Here is a 15,108-nt window from a genome sequence, read left to right as displayed (position 1 = left end):
ACTGCCTAGGACTTTTCTTTTTTTTAATATATATGCTTGTGCATAATTTAAGATTTTATGAAGATGTAAGTAACTAATTTGTTCATATAGCGCTTGATTGTGCTAATGAGGCCCAACACATCTGAGAATCTACATGAAACAAGGGTGGATTTATCGGCTGAATTCTATTCTGTTCGACGAAATTGGACAGCATTGTGCTATGTCTACAAATTTAGCCCCTTGCAATAGGACACACTGGCAATGTTATTACCTATTTTTTACAATCTATGGTTATTACCGTCATAACACGGCATAGCCTACCTGTTGCTTTCCGTGCATTGCCAACCAGTTGGTACATGTATAAAACTTCAGTAAGCATACATCTTTTCACATTTGCCGCAGTTCATGGTAAGCTAGTTGAGGGTTCAAGTTGGGTACAATTTGCTGCAACAATTTGCTGAAGAATGTCTTATTGACCACAATGTGAAACTTGTCCTTGAAAATGCCAAGGATGATTGCCATTGTTTATTTTTTTCTCATGAGGATTTGAAATAACACATTGACACAGAGAAGGCATCTTGTTTCACTGGACCCTGTTAGTTAACAAGTTGGCAAAGTGGCCTCTATCAACATTAAAATTAGTTTAGTTTTCATTGGTTGCATAGTGGGAAATGACTGTGAAACCTCAGGTAGAACATTTTATTAGTTAGAGATTAAACTGCATACAAAATGACAAATTATCATATTAATAATGTTAATACAAGCAACAATCGCTTACAAGAGAGTATAATGAACCACTAGGGAGCATGAGAGAGAAACACGTTTTTTATAGCCCACTAAAAGAACAATTATGCTATTTATTTATTTATTTTTTCAAACTCTTTGGCCTTGGCTCATTTTCTGTAAAAAACACTCTCTACACTCTACACATAAATATCACATATTCATAAATGTGATCTCACAGGGGTAAATGGCAAATATTAACCATAAATGATATCATTGTCAATGTCAAGTTTATTTATATAGCGCATTTACAGACGTCTTAGCCCCACCAAAGTGCTTCACAGTAAAGTGTAATAAATAAATACAGGAAGGCACAAAAACAAAAAGCTACAGTTAAAATAATTTAAGAAATGCAGAGAAAATAACATTTACTAAACACTGGGGCCTAAAGGGAGACACTGGCAAGTGAAAAGAGATGGGTTTTTAAAAGGGACTTAAAAACATTCAGAGACTGAGCTGAACGGATGTGGAGCGGGAGGCAGTTCCAGAGTCTAGGGGCTGCCACTGAAAAGGCTCGGTCCCCCCTAGTTTTCAGCCTGGCCCTGGGTTCTTCCAGTTGCAGTTGGTCTGCTGACCATAGAGCTCTGGAAGGGGAATGGTGGTGGAGAAGATCAGACAGGTAGGTGGGGGCCAGACCATGGAGAGATTTGTATACAGACAAGAGGAGTTATAGCCCACTACACATTGTTGCCCATCAGATTAACTTTTAAAATCTGTTGTCATATGATAATCCGGCTGCATGTGCAAGCATAACTGATGCAATGAATCCTTATAAGTAACTTATCCTGCTATAGCTTGCCAGCTCGATCCTGATTCTTGATACCAAAGAGGGGAAGGCTGAGAGAGTCCTCATCAGGACCACTGGCTATGCCTTCCCCACAGGTCTCCACTCCTCCTCTCCTCACCTCTCATCTCCTCTCCTCACCTTTCATCTCCTCTCCTCACCTCTCATCTCCTCTCCTCACCTCTCATCTCCTCTCCTCACCTCCTGAGGCCAGCCTTGCCTCCTGGCACCAAGTGTGTGAGCTGATGGAACAGCAGCAGTAGAATAAAGAGGATCAGCAGCAGAAGAATGAGCAGCAATCCGGCGTAGATCAACAGGTTGGCCTCCAGGCTCACTGGCAGCGGTAGTGTAGGAGCCCTCCACATACTTCTGTGGCACTCGCATGGGGTCCCCAGTGACTGGACAAGATCAAAGAATGCTGAACAGGTGGACTGTGCAATGTCTATTCTCTTTTTATGTCTTAATATGTCCTTGATTATTGCCCAGGTTATTGCTTACGGTATAGAGATCCTCAGTCTTGCAGTCTATGTCTCCCGCCTCAGTGTTTCTTGCTGTTCTGATGTCAGCACCATTTCGGGCTGGCAGCAGTGTGTCTGAAGATCAAGTGTGTTTCAGATATTTTGAAAGAGCGATAGTTTTTTGTATGTACTTGGTTTTGAACACTCCCTCTCTTCCTCTCCCCACCAATCTGATTTAGCAGAGAGAGAGAGAGAGAAAGAGGGAGAGAGAGATTTCCCCCTCCCCTTTTATTTTGCTGTGCATGCCTGTGCTTAATCAGTTCAACATGCCTGCTTGTGTACGCCAATCTCAGCAGTAATCCTTCCATTGTGATCTGATTTTACAGTGTATTGTCTTCTGCTGCTGTAGTGTGTAGCAGCTGTGTTGTCAGTTAGAGACATGCAGCTTACTTAGGGATAGGCTAACCTAATATGCCACCATGACAATAAAACGGCTTGATATGGGGGGGGGGAACTTATATAGTCACATAATCTACGCATATAGACAACTACAACTACTCTAACAATGTGCAACAGTGAATGATCAAACACATTTCAGTGCAGTTCTTGCTCCTAGTGGTCGCATATAACACATTGCTAGTATATTCTATGAAAGTCATGCGACTATGGACTGTGCGATTATTTTGAAGGGTAGTCAAACAAGAATTACGTTTTGCTGAGAGCAAATGCATAAGATTGGCACTAATTACTATGTGATGTGATTCTAAAGTGTATGTAATCTTTTCGAACCGTGTGTTGTCGTGTTTAGTAGTCAGATTGAGAAAGTGATTTCTCCACAACAGCACACCCCCCGTGCCGGTAGAAATGGGATAAGACCGCGTGTATATGAGCTGCATGAGACATCTGAATGGGTATCCCTGCCGGCTGCTCTCTTCGTGTTTGTTGACAATCGAAAATACGAGATTGAAGATATAAATTTGCACTGACTGCCTCGTAACATGGAGTGGAAACCAATGGAGATCAACCCTGAGGTTGGGCTTATAGTTTTAATCAAAAACGTCGACTTGTTGATGCTGTATGTTTCTATTGAGTCATGTATGTTCTTCCCATTGTCTTTTGTTTTGCAGATGCTGAATAAAGTATGTATGCTGAGTCACTCACAGGGCTGGTTTTAGCCTTCGGTTAAGCTGCAGGGGTATCGTATGTTTTGTCATGCTGCTGATCTGTAAGTCATGGGGTTTGGACGTGGCGAGATTCACCCACTCCAACTACTACATGACTGTTTTGCTGGGTGCGGTCAGCTCGACCACCTGCTTATTTATTCACAGCGATAGGCTAACAGTTCATTATTGTGTTTAATCAAATCAAGCGACCTTTGGTTGTTGATTGGTGTCTGTATGAATGTCTATTTGAGCGAATTATTGCGCAAAAGTGCCAGTGACGTCGGTGCGTTATTCATTATAGTAAGATGAGACTAGCCCATATTTTAAACAAATAGACCTACAGACTATGTAGAGGGCTAGATTTATTTCACTTCTCATAATTAGATCGTTATTCAGGTAACATATAGTGAAGGTTTTAGATAGAAATGTAATAGGCCATGTGATGCTTTAGATCACGCCATCATTTGTCTTTATTGTGTCGGCCACATGGTCGCTGTCAATCCCGCAGGTGCTGAGCAAACTGGGCGTGGGGTCTAGCTGGCGTTTCGTGGACGTACTCGGTCTAGAGGACGAGCTTTTATCTTCAGTGCCGTCGCCGTCTTGCGCTGTGATGCTGCTGTTCCCCTTAACTCAACAGGTAAAAGGGCGCTGGCCCGAGAAACGGTTGACACGCTGGGCCTATATGCTATGCCAGAGAGACTTTGATTTGTCTTGCTACCAGGAACGTAGGCTAGTTCAGAGTGAGGTTTTGTTTAAACGATTTACAGCAATTTACATAACAATGTTCAAACTGTAATCCACAACATTTGGACTGCTAAAATGGTCACATAATTCGGTAAATCCGCATAGGTCTACACAGCCAACGCAGGACCAAAGCCAGCTCAGACCAGTCCTTGCTGATATGTGCTAAATGACGTCTGTAACTCTATCAATGAATAGCATACATTTACAGAGTCACCGTTGTGAATGTTTGAAGAACTGTTTACTATGTATACATGCATATGAATATCTTCATACATGTGAATGTTTGTCTCTTTGTCAGCATGAAGCTTTCCGAGAGAAGCAGGCTGTAGACAAGGCTTCTGATGTGTACTTCCTAAAGCAGACTGTGGTGAACTCTTGTGGTACTGTAGGTCTACTGCACGCTGTTGCCAACAACCAGGATAAAATGGAGTTTGGTAAGCAATAACATTACCTACATTGCATCAGAAATGAAAGCACAAAATCCCATAAATCAAAGTGGTACTATATCTGTATTAAATAATTAATATCCTATTATATGCCTTTGTTATGTTGACAAGATAATGGCTACACTCAGTCTTTCTGAAGAACCATTTCGAATGTGAAGGGTTCTTCACTTGATCTAACAACTCAACACAAGTGAAACATTTTGGCATCTTTTATTTATTTATTTTTAGAGTGTATGTGTTTCAATATAGCCCATCAAAAAAAAAAACATGCTGGAAATTCCTGCTATAAATGACGGTTTCACCACTGATCTTCATTTTGATAGACCGTGACTCTGCCATAAAGAAGTTTCTGGAGGCTACAGCCAGCATGTCTGCTGCTGACCGGGCTAAAGCACTTGAGAAGAACAAGGTAAAGCCAAAGATTCTTGATTACTAACTGCTTCAACCCTCTCTGGTAAAGCTTTGCACACGCTGCTTTGTAACCATATGACCTCCCTTGGTCTGCTATTACCTTTGTAGCTCATTCACTTTCATGAGATTGCAGATGGTGGGAACTTCTAGGTATTGAAGATGGCGTGCCCAATCTTTCCCATAGGTGGCGCTAAAATAGAGTAAACACAGATGAACTGAAGTAGGCTAATGGAATTTGATGGAGTGAATAGTTAGTATGATGACATCATATTAAAAATTCAACTCTCTCTGCTCTCAGGACATCCAGACAACCCACGATGAGGTGGCAGCTGATGGACAGTGCAGGGTATCACAGTTTTTTTTATTTATATATTCTATTGAGACTGTCCTTTTGTCATATCACATTGTTTTCAAGAAGTTGCATAGTTCTTTAAATAATTTGATCTCCACATTTTCTGAAAATGCTTAACATGCACTGTATATCTCCAGTATTGTAAACAATGCCCCAAAATGCTTACCGGTATTGGTTAATGCAAATTCAAGCAATGTGCAGACTAGCAGGCAATAAATCATTGGGACATTGTATTAGCACTGTTAAACATGCTGTATCTGTTTGTACTTGCATTTCTCTAACAGATAGAGGAAGGCAAAGTGAATTTTCATTTCATTACCTTTGTCAATGTGAATGGCCAACTCTATGAACTGGGTGAGTTTCTCCTCCATATCACTGCGTTTGAGACTGAGGATATAAACGATAATTCTGTTCACCCAATGAAGTGAATGGAATATTCCTGTTGCTCCGGATAGTAGTAGCAATGGCATATAGCAGATTTATTGCACAAATCTAAGTTGATGAATTATCAGAAAAATACAGATTTCTATGGCAATTAAGGTCTAGGTTTATTAAACAGAATGGGTAATGATCTAGATGTATATTTTCTGCATTCTATAGATGGGAGAATGGAGGGAGCGGTGAACCATGGTGCGACCAAAGATGGCTCCTTCATCATGGTATGTACACAATGCAGGCAGAATCAATCCCACTCTTGGGGAATAAATAACTCTACATTATGGAATCAAATCAGATTTAAAAGTTTTGTATGTGTGTGACTACTTGAAACTGTGTGAAATATTTGTAACTGCGAAAATTATTTGTACAAGTATTTGTCAATATTAATATGCACTACACTTACAAATCTCTTATATGGGTACAAATCTTTTTTACAGCTACAAATCACCCTACTGTACAGCTACAAATATTTTACCATTACAAATATATTCTACAGTTACAAATCAATACCCTGGAAATCCAGAGTTCTCGCTGGCAATGAGCAATGATGCACGTTACTTTTACCCCGATATCCCGGGGAACCAGCTAAACTGATGAAGACAGCGCTGCAACGTTGGAGGACTACACATTGGTCGTAGTGTTATCCGATTGCGTCGAAGTCCGAAATCATTCAGAGTAAACATGGTCTAGTGTTATCCAATTGCGTGCAGTGATATTTTTAAATGCATGCTTGTTGCCGTCCCTCGAGTTGGGCCATTACATTGTTCGTGGCCAGACCCTTAATCTTTCTAGATTATCAGGGTCTGGATTTTCCAGGCTAACAAATCAATGCTCTGCGTGCACAAAGCTGTCCTACTGTACAGTTAAAAATCTTTTCTGCAGGTACAGACTTGTGCGCCACCTCTGGGATCAAGTGTCTCATATGTTTTGTTTGTGTGTGTGTGTCACAATTTGTAACCTGTAAAATTGATTTGTGGCTGTACAAACAATTCACACCATTTTCAGTAGGCTATTTCCCACATGCTCTTCACTTACAGATCTATTCTACAGGTACAAATTGTTCCAGTTACTATGTCTTTCAATTACAAATCAATTCTGCAGTTACAAACCTCTGCTACATGTGCAAATCTCTCCTACAGTATGGATACTTTTGAGACACATTTAACACTCTCTCTTTCTTGCTATCTCCCTCTTGCTCTACCCATAGGATGCGGCAAAAGTGTGCCGCCAGTTTGTGGAGAGGGAGAAGGACGAGGTGCGTTTCTCTGCCGTAGCCTTGTGCAAGGCCTGAGCCAAGTCCCCTGCTGAGCAACCAAAACAACTCCCCAAAACCAATCCTATAGAGCATACTCAGCCCAGTGCAGCCCAGCACTCCTCCAAGCATTCTGTTAATGTCAATCTGCTGTTCTGATGTTTGCTGTTCGTCTTAATCACTGTGGTCCAAATCTGAAGGTCTTGGCTTCCTGAATTTTTTTCTTTTTTTTTTTTTTTTAAAAATCACTCTTCAAGCTGTCTTACTAAGGGGAGAGATTGGAGTATTGCATTGCACAAGCGCCTGTAAGGACCGTTGTTTAGGGGTTGGGAATTTAAGAAATTGACTGGGTTGTTATCACATTGAACTGCCAACTTATCAATGATGGCCTTAGATCAAAGCAGACTGCTGTGTTATTTCAATTAGTTTGCACTTTACTTCATTGTGAAACAGTTAGGCTTCTAGACTGTCTTATGTTGCCTTGCACTGAAATATCTGCCTGGAAGATGTGAATTATTGATATGTTTTGGGCTGGTAGAGAAAGACCAATGTTGGTGGCAGAGCTGAGTGTGGTGAAGACTCTCACTGCTACATGCCCAAGCACTTACTGTATGACTGAATGCTTGAATGTGTACTCTGCCAGACTGTTGGTTATGAATTCACAGGGATCTATCCCTTTTCTTGTGAGTTTCTTTTTGCAGTTTGCTAAAATAAGTGTTTTTCTCAATGGGGTGAGGTGGCAATAAAGGCACATCAATGCTTATACATGTATTAAGTGTACCATTCATTCGACATACAGTAGCAGCATCTTTCATGCCTCTGCCCCTTTTCCTATCCAGAAATTAAGCTGTTGTCTTAGCTAGCTGTAGCCAGCAGGTGGCACTCTTATCATTTGTATCGGTGGCCTTAGGACGCTGATTTATTTATAAGAACACTTCCTTCCTTTTTCACTGGTCCTAAACATTTTAGTTGTTTGCAATTTTTTTTATTTCAACAACTAGTGTGGACCAAATGTGCGACCAAGTCAGTCATAGGCTAATTTGTTAGGCTACCTAAACAGCAACTCAGCATTACATTTAGGAACTCCTTTTGATCCGTCTAATTGTTAATTAATAAAGCTGAATGCGTTCATAATTTGAACACGTATGGGCAAGGGTAACTGACACATGGAGCAGTAGGCTACCGGGACCCCTCCATTCACTGCATAGAATTCTTCTGCACCCTCCCGCTCTCACTTGCGCATGCCAGAGTGCTCGGTGGCAGGCATGCGATAGCCTCACAGCTTGTCGGAGGAGGCAGCTGCCCGTTCCGTATTGGCTGATGCAGGAGGACAACCTCTGGGTTTTAAAACTTTATTTTTAGCCATCGGTCCGACTGCTATTGCAGGCGGTTCAGTGTGCGATTGAAGAAGCTATTTTACTGCCTTTACGACCATCCATCAGTGAAGCGGTAAGACCACGCATGTTTGTATTGCGGCTCCTGCGTAGAGTGGAGGGGGACAAGTCCTTGGGACACTGAACGTTTTCTTTACACAACGAGGATACACCTGAACTGAACTCTGGAAACAATACCGAAATCTACGGAAGTTTATTAGGTTACACCATTTCAGGATACTTCAACAGTGCGCCAACCTACCTCGTGTAGCTTACTGCTACCCATCAGATCTAGTTGCAAACGATACCCTCTGCTGCTGTGTAGGCAATGGCGAGTCCAGGGGCAGATCACGGCCCTAAGAATCAAGACCACAACGAACACCCCGAACCGACCACCGAGCCTGCATTCCAAGAAGCCCAGAAATGGATAGAGGTGAGTTGACAAATTGGAGAGCTATAAGATCTTAAAAACCGACCATCTTGTGCAACCTACACGAAAACGCTTCAGCTTTCAGCGCACAGCTAGCTATAGCGAGGATGCTGCCTTAGAAACAAACAGGGTATGTTTGAGAGGGAAAATAATCATCAATATTGTAGATTTACCTGTTGGGAGGCAAGTGACGCATCATGTCACTTGGCGCGTAGGCAATATTGTGTTACATTAGGGAACAGGGGAAACACAATGCGGCTGTCATGTGCCGTGGATTTTGCTGTGTGGGGAATGCTTGGACAGTAATCGGACTAGCTTGCGCGGCTTTTCTGTTCTAAAAGAATTTTTGAATCACATGACTCACTTGATTTTGACAATTTGTTTTCACTAATCGATGCCTGCCTGCCCGATAAGTTACGAGTCTAGTCTGAAGACATCGTATTAGCCTATTTGCAAACAAAAAACAAAGACATAGGCTCAGTAAAAAAAAATAATAATAACGTAGTCTAATGTTTTCATTAAATGAGGAGCCTGATAATTGTGTTTTGGTGCGTTTATAGGCCAGTCAGTGCGCCAAACAGTTCTTTCCCAGAAACGCCCCCTTTTAGAGGTGATTCTGGTTGCCATGGTGCTGGAAGACAGTGAAGCGGACCTTTGTTTGTTCTGACGCCTTGGAGGGATGGATATCTGCCAAGCATGCGAGTCCACCCCTCGTCAGCCTTTATCTCCTCAGCAAACGTACATACTTTACAATAGCATTGCATGTCATTTATTCTCCACGCCTATGGGATTCCCTGGAGATCCCACCACACTGTTCAATATTGAAACCCAGATAATGATATTGTGACCTATTTTTTAGAAGATTGCTATGCCTGTGTGTGGCAGAGGATTGGTGGCATGCGGTGGTCACGTCACTGCTCCACTTAGTGAAATGGGCCATGGTACAGTAAACCACTGGAGGCTGAGTCTAATTCAGATTGCGACTGGGACTTTCAGGACGGCTGGCTCCTTTGATTTCACTGTGCGTCAGTTCTGCCTTTATTAGTACTCAGGTGTTGGGAGATGATGGCTGGAACATATTTAGTTTATGAGTCTGCCACCTCACATGTTGCACCCACTTATCATTCACCCTCAAGAGTTGTCGTGATCACGCTGGAGTTGTGCGTTTGTTTAACTGCTGGCTACCTAATGTAACACAGTGTCAGATTAGACCTGTCTCCAGGAAGAAAATGACTGACTTGTTACCATTGAAAAAAGCAGGCATCTGTGTGTGCCAGCAGTATTTATAGCTGGACAACAAATATAGCGCTGCTCCCTGCTGTCCTGGAAATAGCATCGAAAGCATTGAAGCTGGTGCAGCACACCACGAAGACAAAGCTTCATTGGATACAGCTCTGGTTACCTCCTGCCTCTCATCAACAGATCCCTGATTAGTTTAGGTCACCACTATCTTCAACCACATGTATTTTAAGTTATATGTGAAGAGTCCTCATAGACCAGTGTCTGTAGGCTGCAAATGACAGTGCCATGGGAACTGCAGACGTATTCTCAGGCACAGACCAGCTTGGCCCAGTTTAATGCACCAGCCTGCCCCAGCTGTGCTTCCACAGTACAGCGAGAGAAGGCAAAGTGTCGGTGAGCTGTAATGATGAAAAGGAGCTGTTCTGTGTGTGTGTGTGTGTGTGTGTGTGTGTGTGCATTTAAATACACTATTGCACCAATTTACACACACGACACACGTATCCTGTGTGAAAACAGATACATTGAAAACAGGATGTTTGGACAACAGGACATAGGAAGCCATATTGTTAGTTGTTCTGTTATAGTTATATTTTCATGTTGTCTTGGCATTTTATGTCTTCGTATATGAGATTCAATCATTAGAGCTCGCCATAAGTTTACCTTAGTATGCTGCCATAGTAGCATAGGCCTATTACTCTCTCTCTCTCTCTCCCTCTCTGTCTGTCTCTCACTCTCTCTTTCTCCCTCTCTTTCTGTCTCTGTCTGTCTCTCTCTCTCCCTCTCTATCTCTCTCTTTCTGTCTCTCTATCTCATACTTGCTTTCTCTTCTCTCAGTTCTTATGGCCTTCTTTTTTTTCTTTCACCACCAGCCTGTTTGTCTAGAGTGACTCAGGGGTTCCTTGTGACCCCTTTTACTATTTGGCTGACAGGAAATGGAATTCGGAGTAATTGGACTCTAGCAGTAGGTCACATATGAAGGCAAGAGGGAGACAGGCTGAAGGGGTGGGGGGGTCAGACCAGGGGTGCGATAGTTGAGGCGGCGTGCCGTCGTTGTGCCCTGTGGATCCGGATGCATGACATTGCTTGGAGGTTCTTAAAACGTCTCACCTAGATCGGGTGTCGCCGGTCGCCAGTCAACGCCACCGGTGCAGATACAAACACTGGCCGCCTGTCGGATTACAGGAACTCCAGCAGCCGTGCTGCCCCGTCCTCTCTGGTTACAGAGTCTTGGCGGAGCCTGCGTTGCACCAGTGGGCCACAGAGGCATTTCCTCCAAATTGGCCGAACTGTAAGTGCTTCAGCAGTTTCCTTTAACTTCAGGCCATTGCAAATAAACGTGTAGAGATTACAAAAAAGCAAGATGATTTCTCAAGAAATGGGACTTGTCTCAGGGTTGATCTTAAAACCAAGCTCCTCAGGGAATAATGGGATGGAAGTGCCCCTTGAGATACAGGACAACAGGAAAACACAGGGGTTAAAGGTCATCTGTTGATCTATGTTGAGAGGCTGTGAGAGGAGGGCATTTAACTCTGTCTCCAGAAATCGTAATCCAAACACCAGGTGCTACATTCAACCAAACACACTGACACACAAACACATTTTTATCCAGGGGTTTCAAACACAGACGCCCCCCAGTCAATAACTCCACAAGCAGCGTCTCAATCTGACCACGGTTGTCTTTGTAGAGGGGCCGCCTGAAACTCATCACCACGGCCCACCTGGGGTGCTGCCGCCCGCCGCCTAATCCTGTAGATATGATATCCTTAATCCAGCTGGAGGGGGGGGGGGGGGGGTCTGTCTGTGGTCCTCTGTCCAGCCACCACACAGGCTGATCAAGTATAAGTATAAGTATAAGTATATATACTCTTTTGATCCCATGAGGGAAATTTGGTCTCTGCATTTATCCCAAACCGTGAATTAGTGAAACACACAGAGCACAGTGAACACACAGTGAGGTGAAGCACACACTAATCTCGGCGCAGTGAGCTGCCTGCTACAGCGGCGCTCGGGGAGCAGTGAGGGGTTAGGTGCCTTGCTCAAGGGCACTTCAGCCGTACCTACTGGTCGGGGTTCGAACCGGCAACAAGTCCTCCGGTTACAAGTCCGGAGCGCTAACCTGTAGGCCACGGCTGACCTGACCGTTCTAAGTGGCTGCTGCTGTAGGAGCTATTTTCTGTTGGGGCGGGATAAGTGCAGTGGTGATAAATCTTTAGAATCTTCCAGCTCTGCAGCTGGAAGAGCACAGGGTTGCCATGGATACCATGCATGCTGTAAGCAGGCTATATGGGACTTAACACAGAGCTGAAGGGGTATTAAACTTCCCTCTGGACAGGAAAAGGTCAGAGAAGGTATGTGTGTGTGTGTGTGTGTGTGTGTCTGTGTGTCTGCGTGTGTGTGTGTGCGTGCGGAGCCGGACATTACAGATGGTAAGGGTAAGGGTCTGCTCTGGTCATATGACTGCACAGAGCCAGCTGTCACAGTTGTGCATTACTGTGTTGATGGGAGATACACACGCTGTCTCAGTCTCAGTCTCAGTCTATCACACACACACACACACACACACACACACACACACACACACACACACACACACACACACACAGAGGATTAATTGCTGTCACTGGGATGTGGCTTTCTTACTCCGAATGCTCCCTTAAGCTGTTGTATTCCTGTTCAGCTGGTAGCCCTGTTTGAATCAAAGGATCATTCTCATTTGGCTGTGAGAGTCATTACTCAGGAACATCCCGCTCTGTTCCTGCTTTGTTGTCATGAGTATATTTCCTCTGTAGGGATAAAAGACAATTTTGTCCTGCCATTTATGGGGTGTGGGAAGACAACACAGTATGTTACATTTTAAAGTTAATTAAACCTCTGTGTCTCAGTGACTATGTTTGCCAAACAACTTCATTAATGTTTTGCCATAAGGGTTTAGTCTTCAGTGGCTTAAATATTTGTAGTCCTTTAATGGATTCCCTTTAATTTGGAAAAAGGCACAAATATTTTTTCGGAAGAAGCTGTGCTGTCCTGGTCTGAGGTTTGAAACTGTTATGGAAAGTGTCGCTAAGCACATTGCCTTTAATGCCCGTTGACATGGACAGACAGACAGGCTCCTCTTTTAAACATCCTGCCTATATTAGCTCACAATGGAAGAAAGCGGTCATTTGAACTTTCATTCAACCTCAATTAAGTGGCTTTTGCTGATTAGCAAAGCTGTCCTGGTCAGTAATGTCAGCAGGCCGAGGCCAGTCTGTTTATAGATAGCATCATAGACTAAGGATTTACTTCTGCGGCTAGCGCTGTTTTGTACAGTTTTTGGATAGTATCGAGGTAAGGTTTTACTAATGCTGCTAGGTCTGTTTTGTACTGGTTTTAGACAGTATCATAGGCTAAGGATTTATGCTGTGTTTGAATTGTTACTAGATAGTATCATAGGCTCAGGTCTTACTAGGTCTATGTCTGTACTGTTTTAGATAGTATCATAGGCTCGGGTTTTTTTTGTCTACGCTGTTAGGTCTGTGTTTGTACAGGTGTTAATTGGATTACTGTTTTATTGCATGCAGGCTGGTTTCCTCGGGCAATGAATAGAGGCTAGACCTGATTTAATCAGGACATCAAGCCTGGAGAGAAAATCTTTTCTGCATTAGACATGGAGACAGTCAACTGAGGTTTTGTGTGTGATATGTATGTAATGTGTATCAGACTTAGTTTAATAAAATGCCTGTTGGCTATTGAGGTAGCTTATTCTACAAAAGCCTGAATTGTGCAATACTGGAGTTTTAGGGTCACTCTTCATAAACTTTCAGAGAAGCACTTTATTGCTAAGTGTGTTTGTGTGTGTGTGTGTGTGTGTGGTTGCTGTTTTAGAAATGTATGATCATGCTTAGGGTTATGTAAAGAGCCTTAACTTAGGCCAGTCTCTTTCCTGAGAGTTCCTCTTACTTGCCATGCCCCCAGGGCATCCTGTGAAATGTGTTATGCAATGACTGACATCTGACCCAGCCTGGACACATGAAGTAACCTATAAGCTGAATGTTGGATTGCTCAAATAGTCTCTCTCTCTCTCTCTCTCTCTCTCTCTCTCTCTCTCTCTCTCTCTCTCTCTCTCTCTCTCTCTCTCTCTCTCTCTCTCTCTGTGTTTACATGCCCCAGGCTGACAGGTGTGAATGATCGATCAAGAGTGCAAGTGTACATCAAGCACCTATGGTTGTGAGTGTGTGTGTCATGCATGTATGTATGACGTGTGGCGTTGGTGGGCTAGTGTGGTGAGGGTTGTGCACACACTGTGAGTGTGAGTGATGGACTAAGGAAGTGTAATCAGTTTAAGCCCCAGACATTAAGTTATAACCCCCCATAGATGGTTATAATGGAACCCCCAAAGCCCACCCTGACTCTCTCCATCCTCTCTCACCCTATGCATGCGTGCACACATTTGCACAGAAACACAGACACCATTTGTCATGGTCTACAGAACATTCTTCATGTGGAAATGTGTCCCTAATATGTCCCTAAAACCAGTCCTAAAAAAGGCTTCTATTACAGTTTTTTTTTTTGTTAAAATGCTTTTTTAAAATACACATGAGTAAATCTTATAAATTGATTTTCTAAAATCTGCCATTCAAAAGCAACACAGTTTGAAATACTGTTTTGGCAATGCATTTTACTGTGAAAAATGTTTGTTGCAGTAGTTCAATGAAGAATTGTATGCAGGTGTCTAAGGAGCTAGACAGCAACAGCAGATGTTTACGTTTTTAATTTTCCTACTTTTTGAATTGTGTGTGTGTGTGTGGGTGTGGGTGTGTTGGAATATGACAGCGGATCCTATTCCCTGAAAATGAGACCCAGAGAGAATAATTAGCACAGGCCTGGATGTTGAAAATAGCTCTTGCAGACTTTCCACAGACTCACACCTATAGGAAAGGTCTGAGCCATCAACTTAAATATGTTACATGCACATCACACACACACACACACACATTGGTGTTTTTTTCAAGAAGAGTCCAGTTTGAGCATATCTAGCTCCTAGCTGGTGTCCTTGCTTTTGCCTTGTCCTCCTGCGGTGCTCCAGATTCTGAGCGTGGCTGTACGCAGGGCTCCAGCCTTTGCGGGGATTCTTCCCATCTGTGCATGTGTGTCAGGCTATTCTTAGTGAGGTGGCTGCAGCTGCTCCTGAGGCTTGTCTGTCAGATTAATGGAGTGCTCTCTTCTCCTCGTGTCTCTCTCTCTACCTCTTATCCTGCTCAAAATCCCCTCTCC

The 15,108-nt window shown here is 43.2% G+C and overlaps 2 protein-coding genes across 9 annotated transcripts in view; both read left to right on the top strand.

Annotated features, from left to right (window-relative positions):
• The first annotated feature begins 2,886 nt into the window (after positions 1-2,886).
• Positions 2,887-7,573, top strand: uchl1 (ubiquitin carboxyl-terminal esterase L1 (ubiquitin thiolesterase)). The gene is made up of 9 exons (XM_042092412.1): positions 2,887-3,035; positions 3,132-3,143; positions 3,676-3,804; positions 4,210-4,345; positions 4,681-4,766; positions 5,067-5,114; positions 5,405-5,474; positions 5,721-5,779; positions 6,766-7,573. The coding sequence occupies exons 1-9, from the start codon at positions 3,003-3,005 to the stop codon at positions 6,847-6,849; spliced, it is 657 nt and encodes a 218-aa protein (XP_041948346.1). The 5' UTR covers positions 2,887-3,002; the 3' UTR covers positions 6,850-7,573.
• Positions 7,574-8,009: 436 nt separating this feature from the next.
• limch1a (LIM and calponin homology domains 1a) overlaps positions 8,010-15,108 on the top strand; it is a 53,291-nt gene continuing 46,192 nt past the window's right edge. For 5 of the 8 annotated variants that reach the window (XM_042092347.1, XM_042092388.1, XM_042092355.1 and 2 more), the window contains exon 1: positions 8,010-8,616. In XM_042092347.1, the coding sequence (XP_041948281.1) occupies positions 8,512-8,616 (105 nt within the window). In that variant the 5' untranslated portion in view covers positions 8,010-8,511. The remainder of the gene's footprint in view (positions 8,617-15,108) is intronic. The other 3 variants (XM_042092399.1, XM_042092380.1, XM_042092364.1) reach the window with 1 other exon arrangement.

This window comes from Alosa sapidissima, chromosome 1 (assembly GCF_018492685.1).
Source record: "Alosa sapidissima isolate fAloSap1 chromosome 1, fAloSap1.pri, whole genome shotgun sequence".
NCBI lineage: Eukaryota > Metazoa > Chordata > Actinopteri > Clupeiformes > Clupeidae > Alosa > Alosa sapidissima.
Note: the sequence above shows the minus strand (reverse complement) of the source record. Positions and strands in the feature narration are given on the sequence as shown.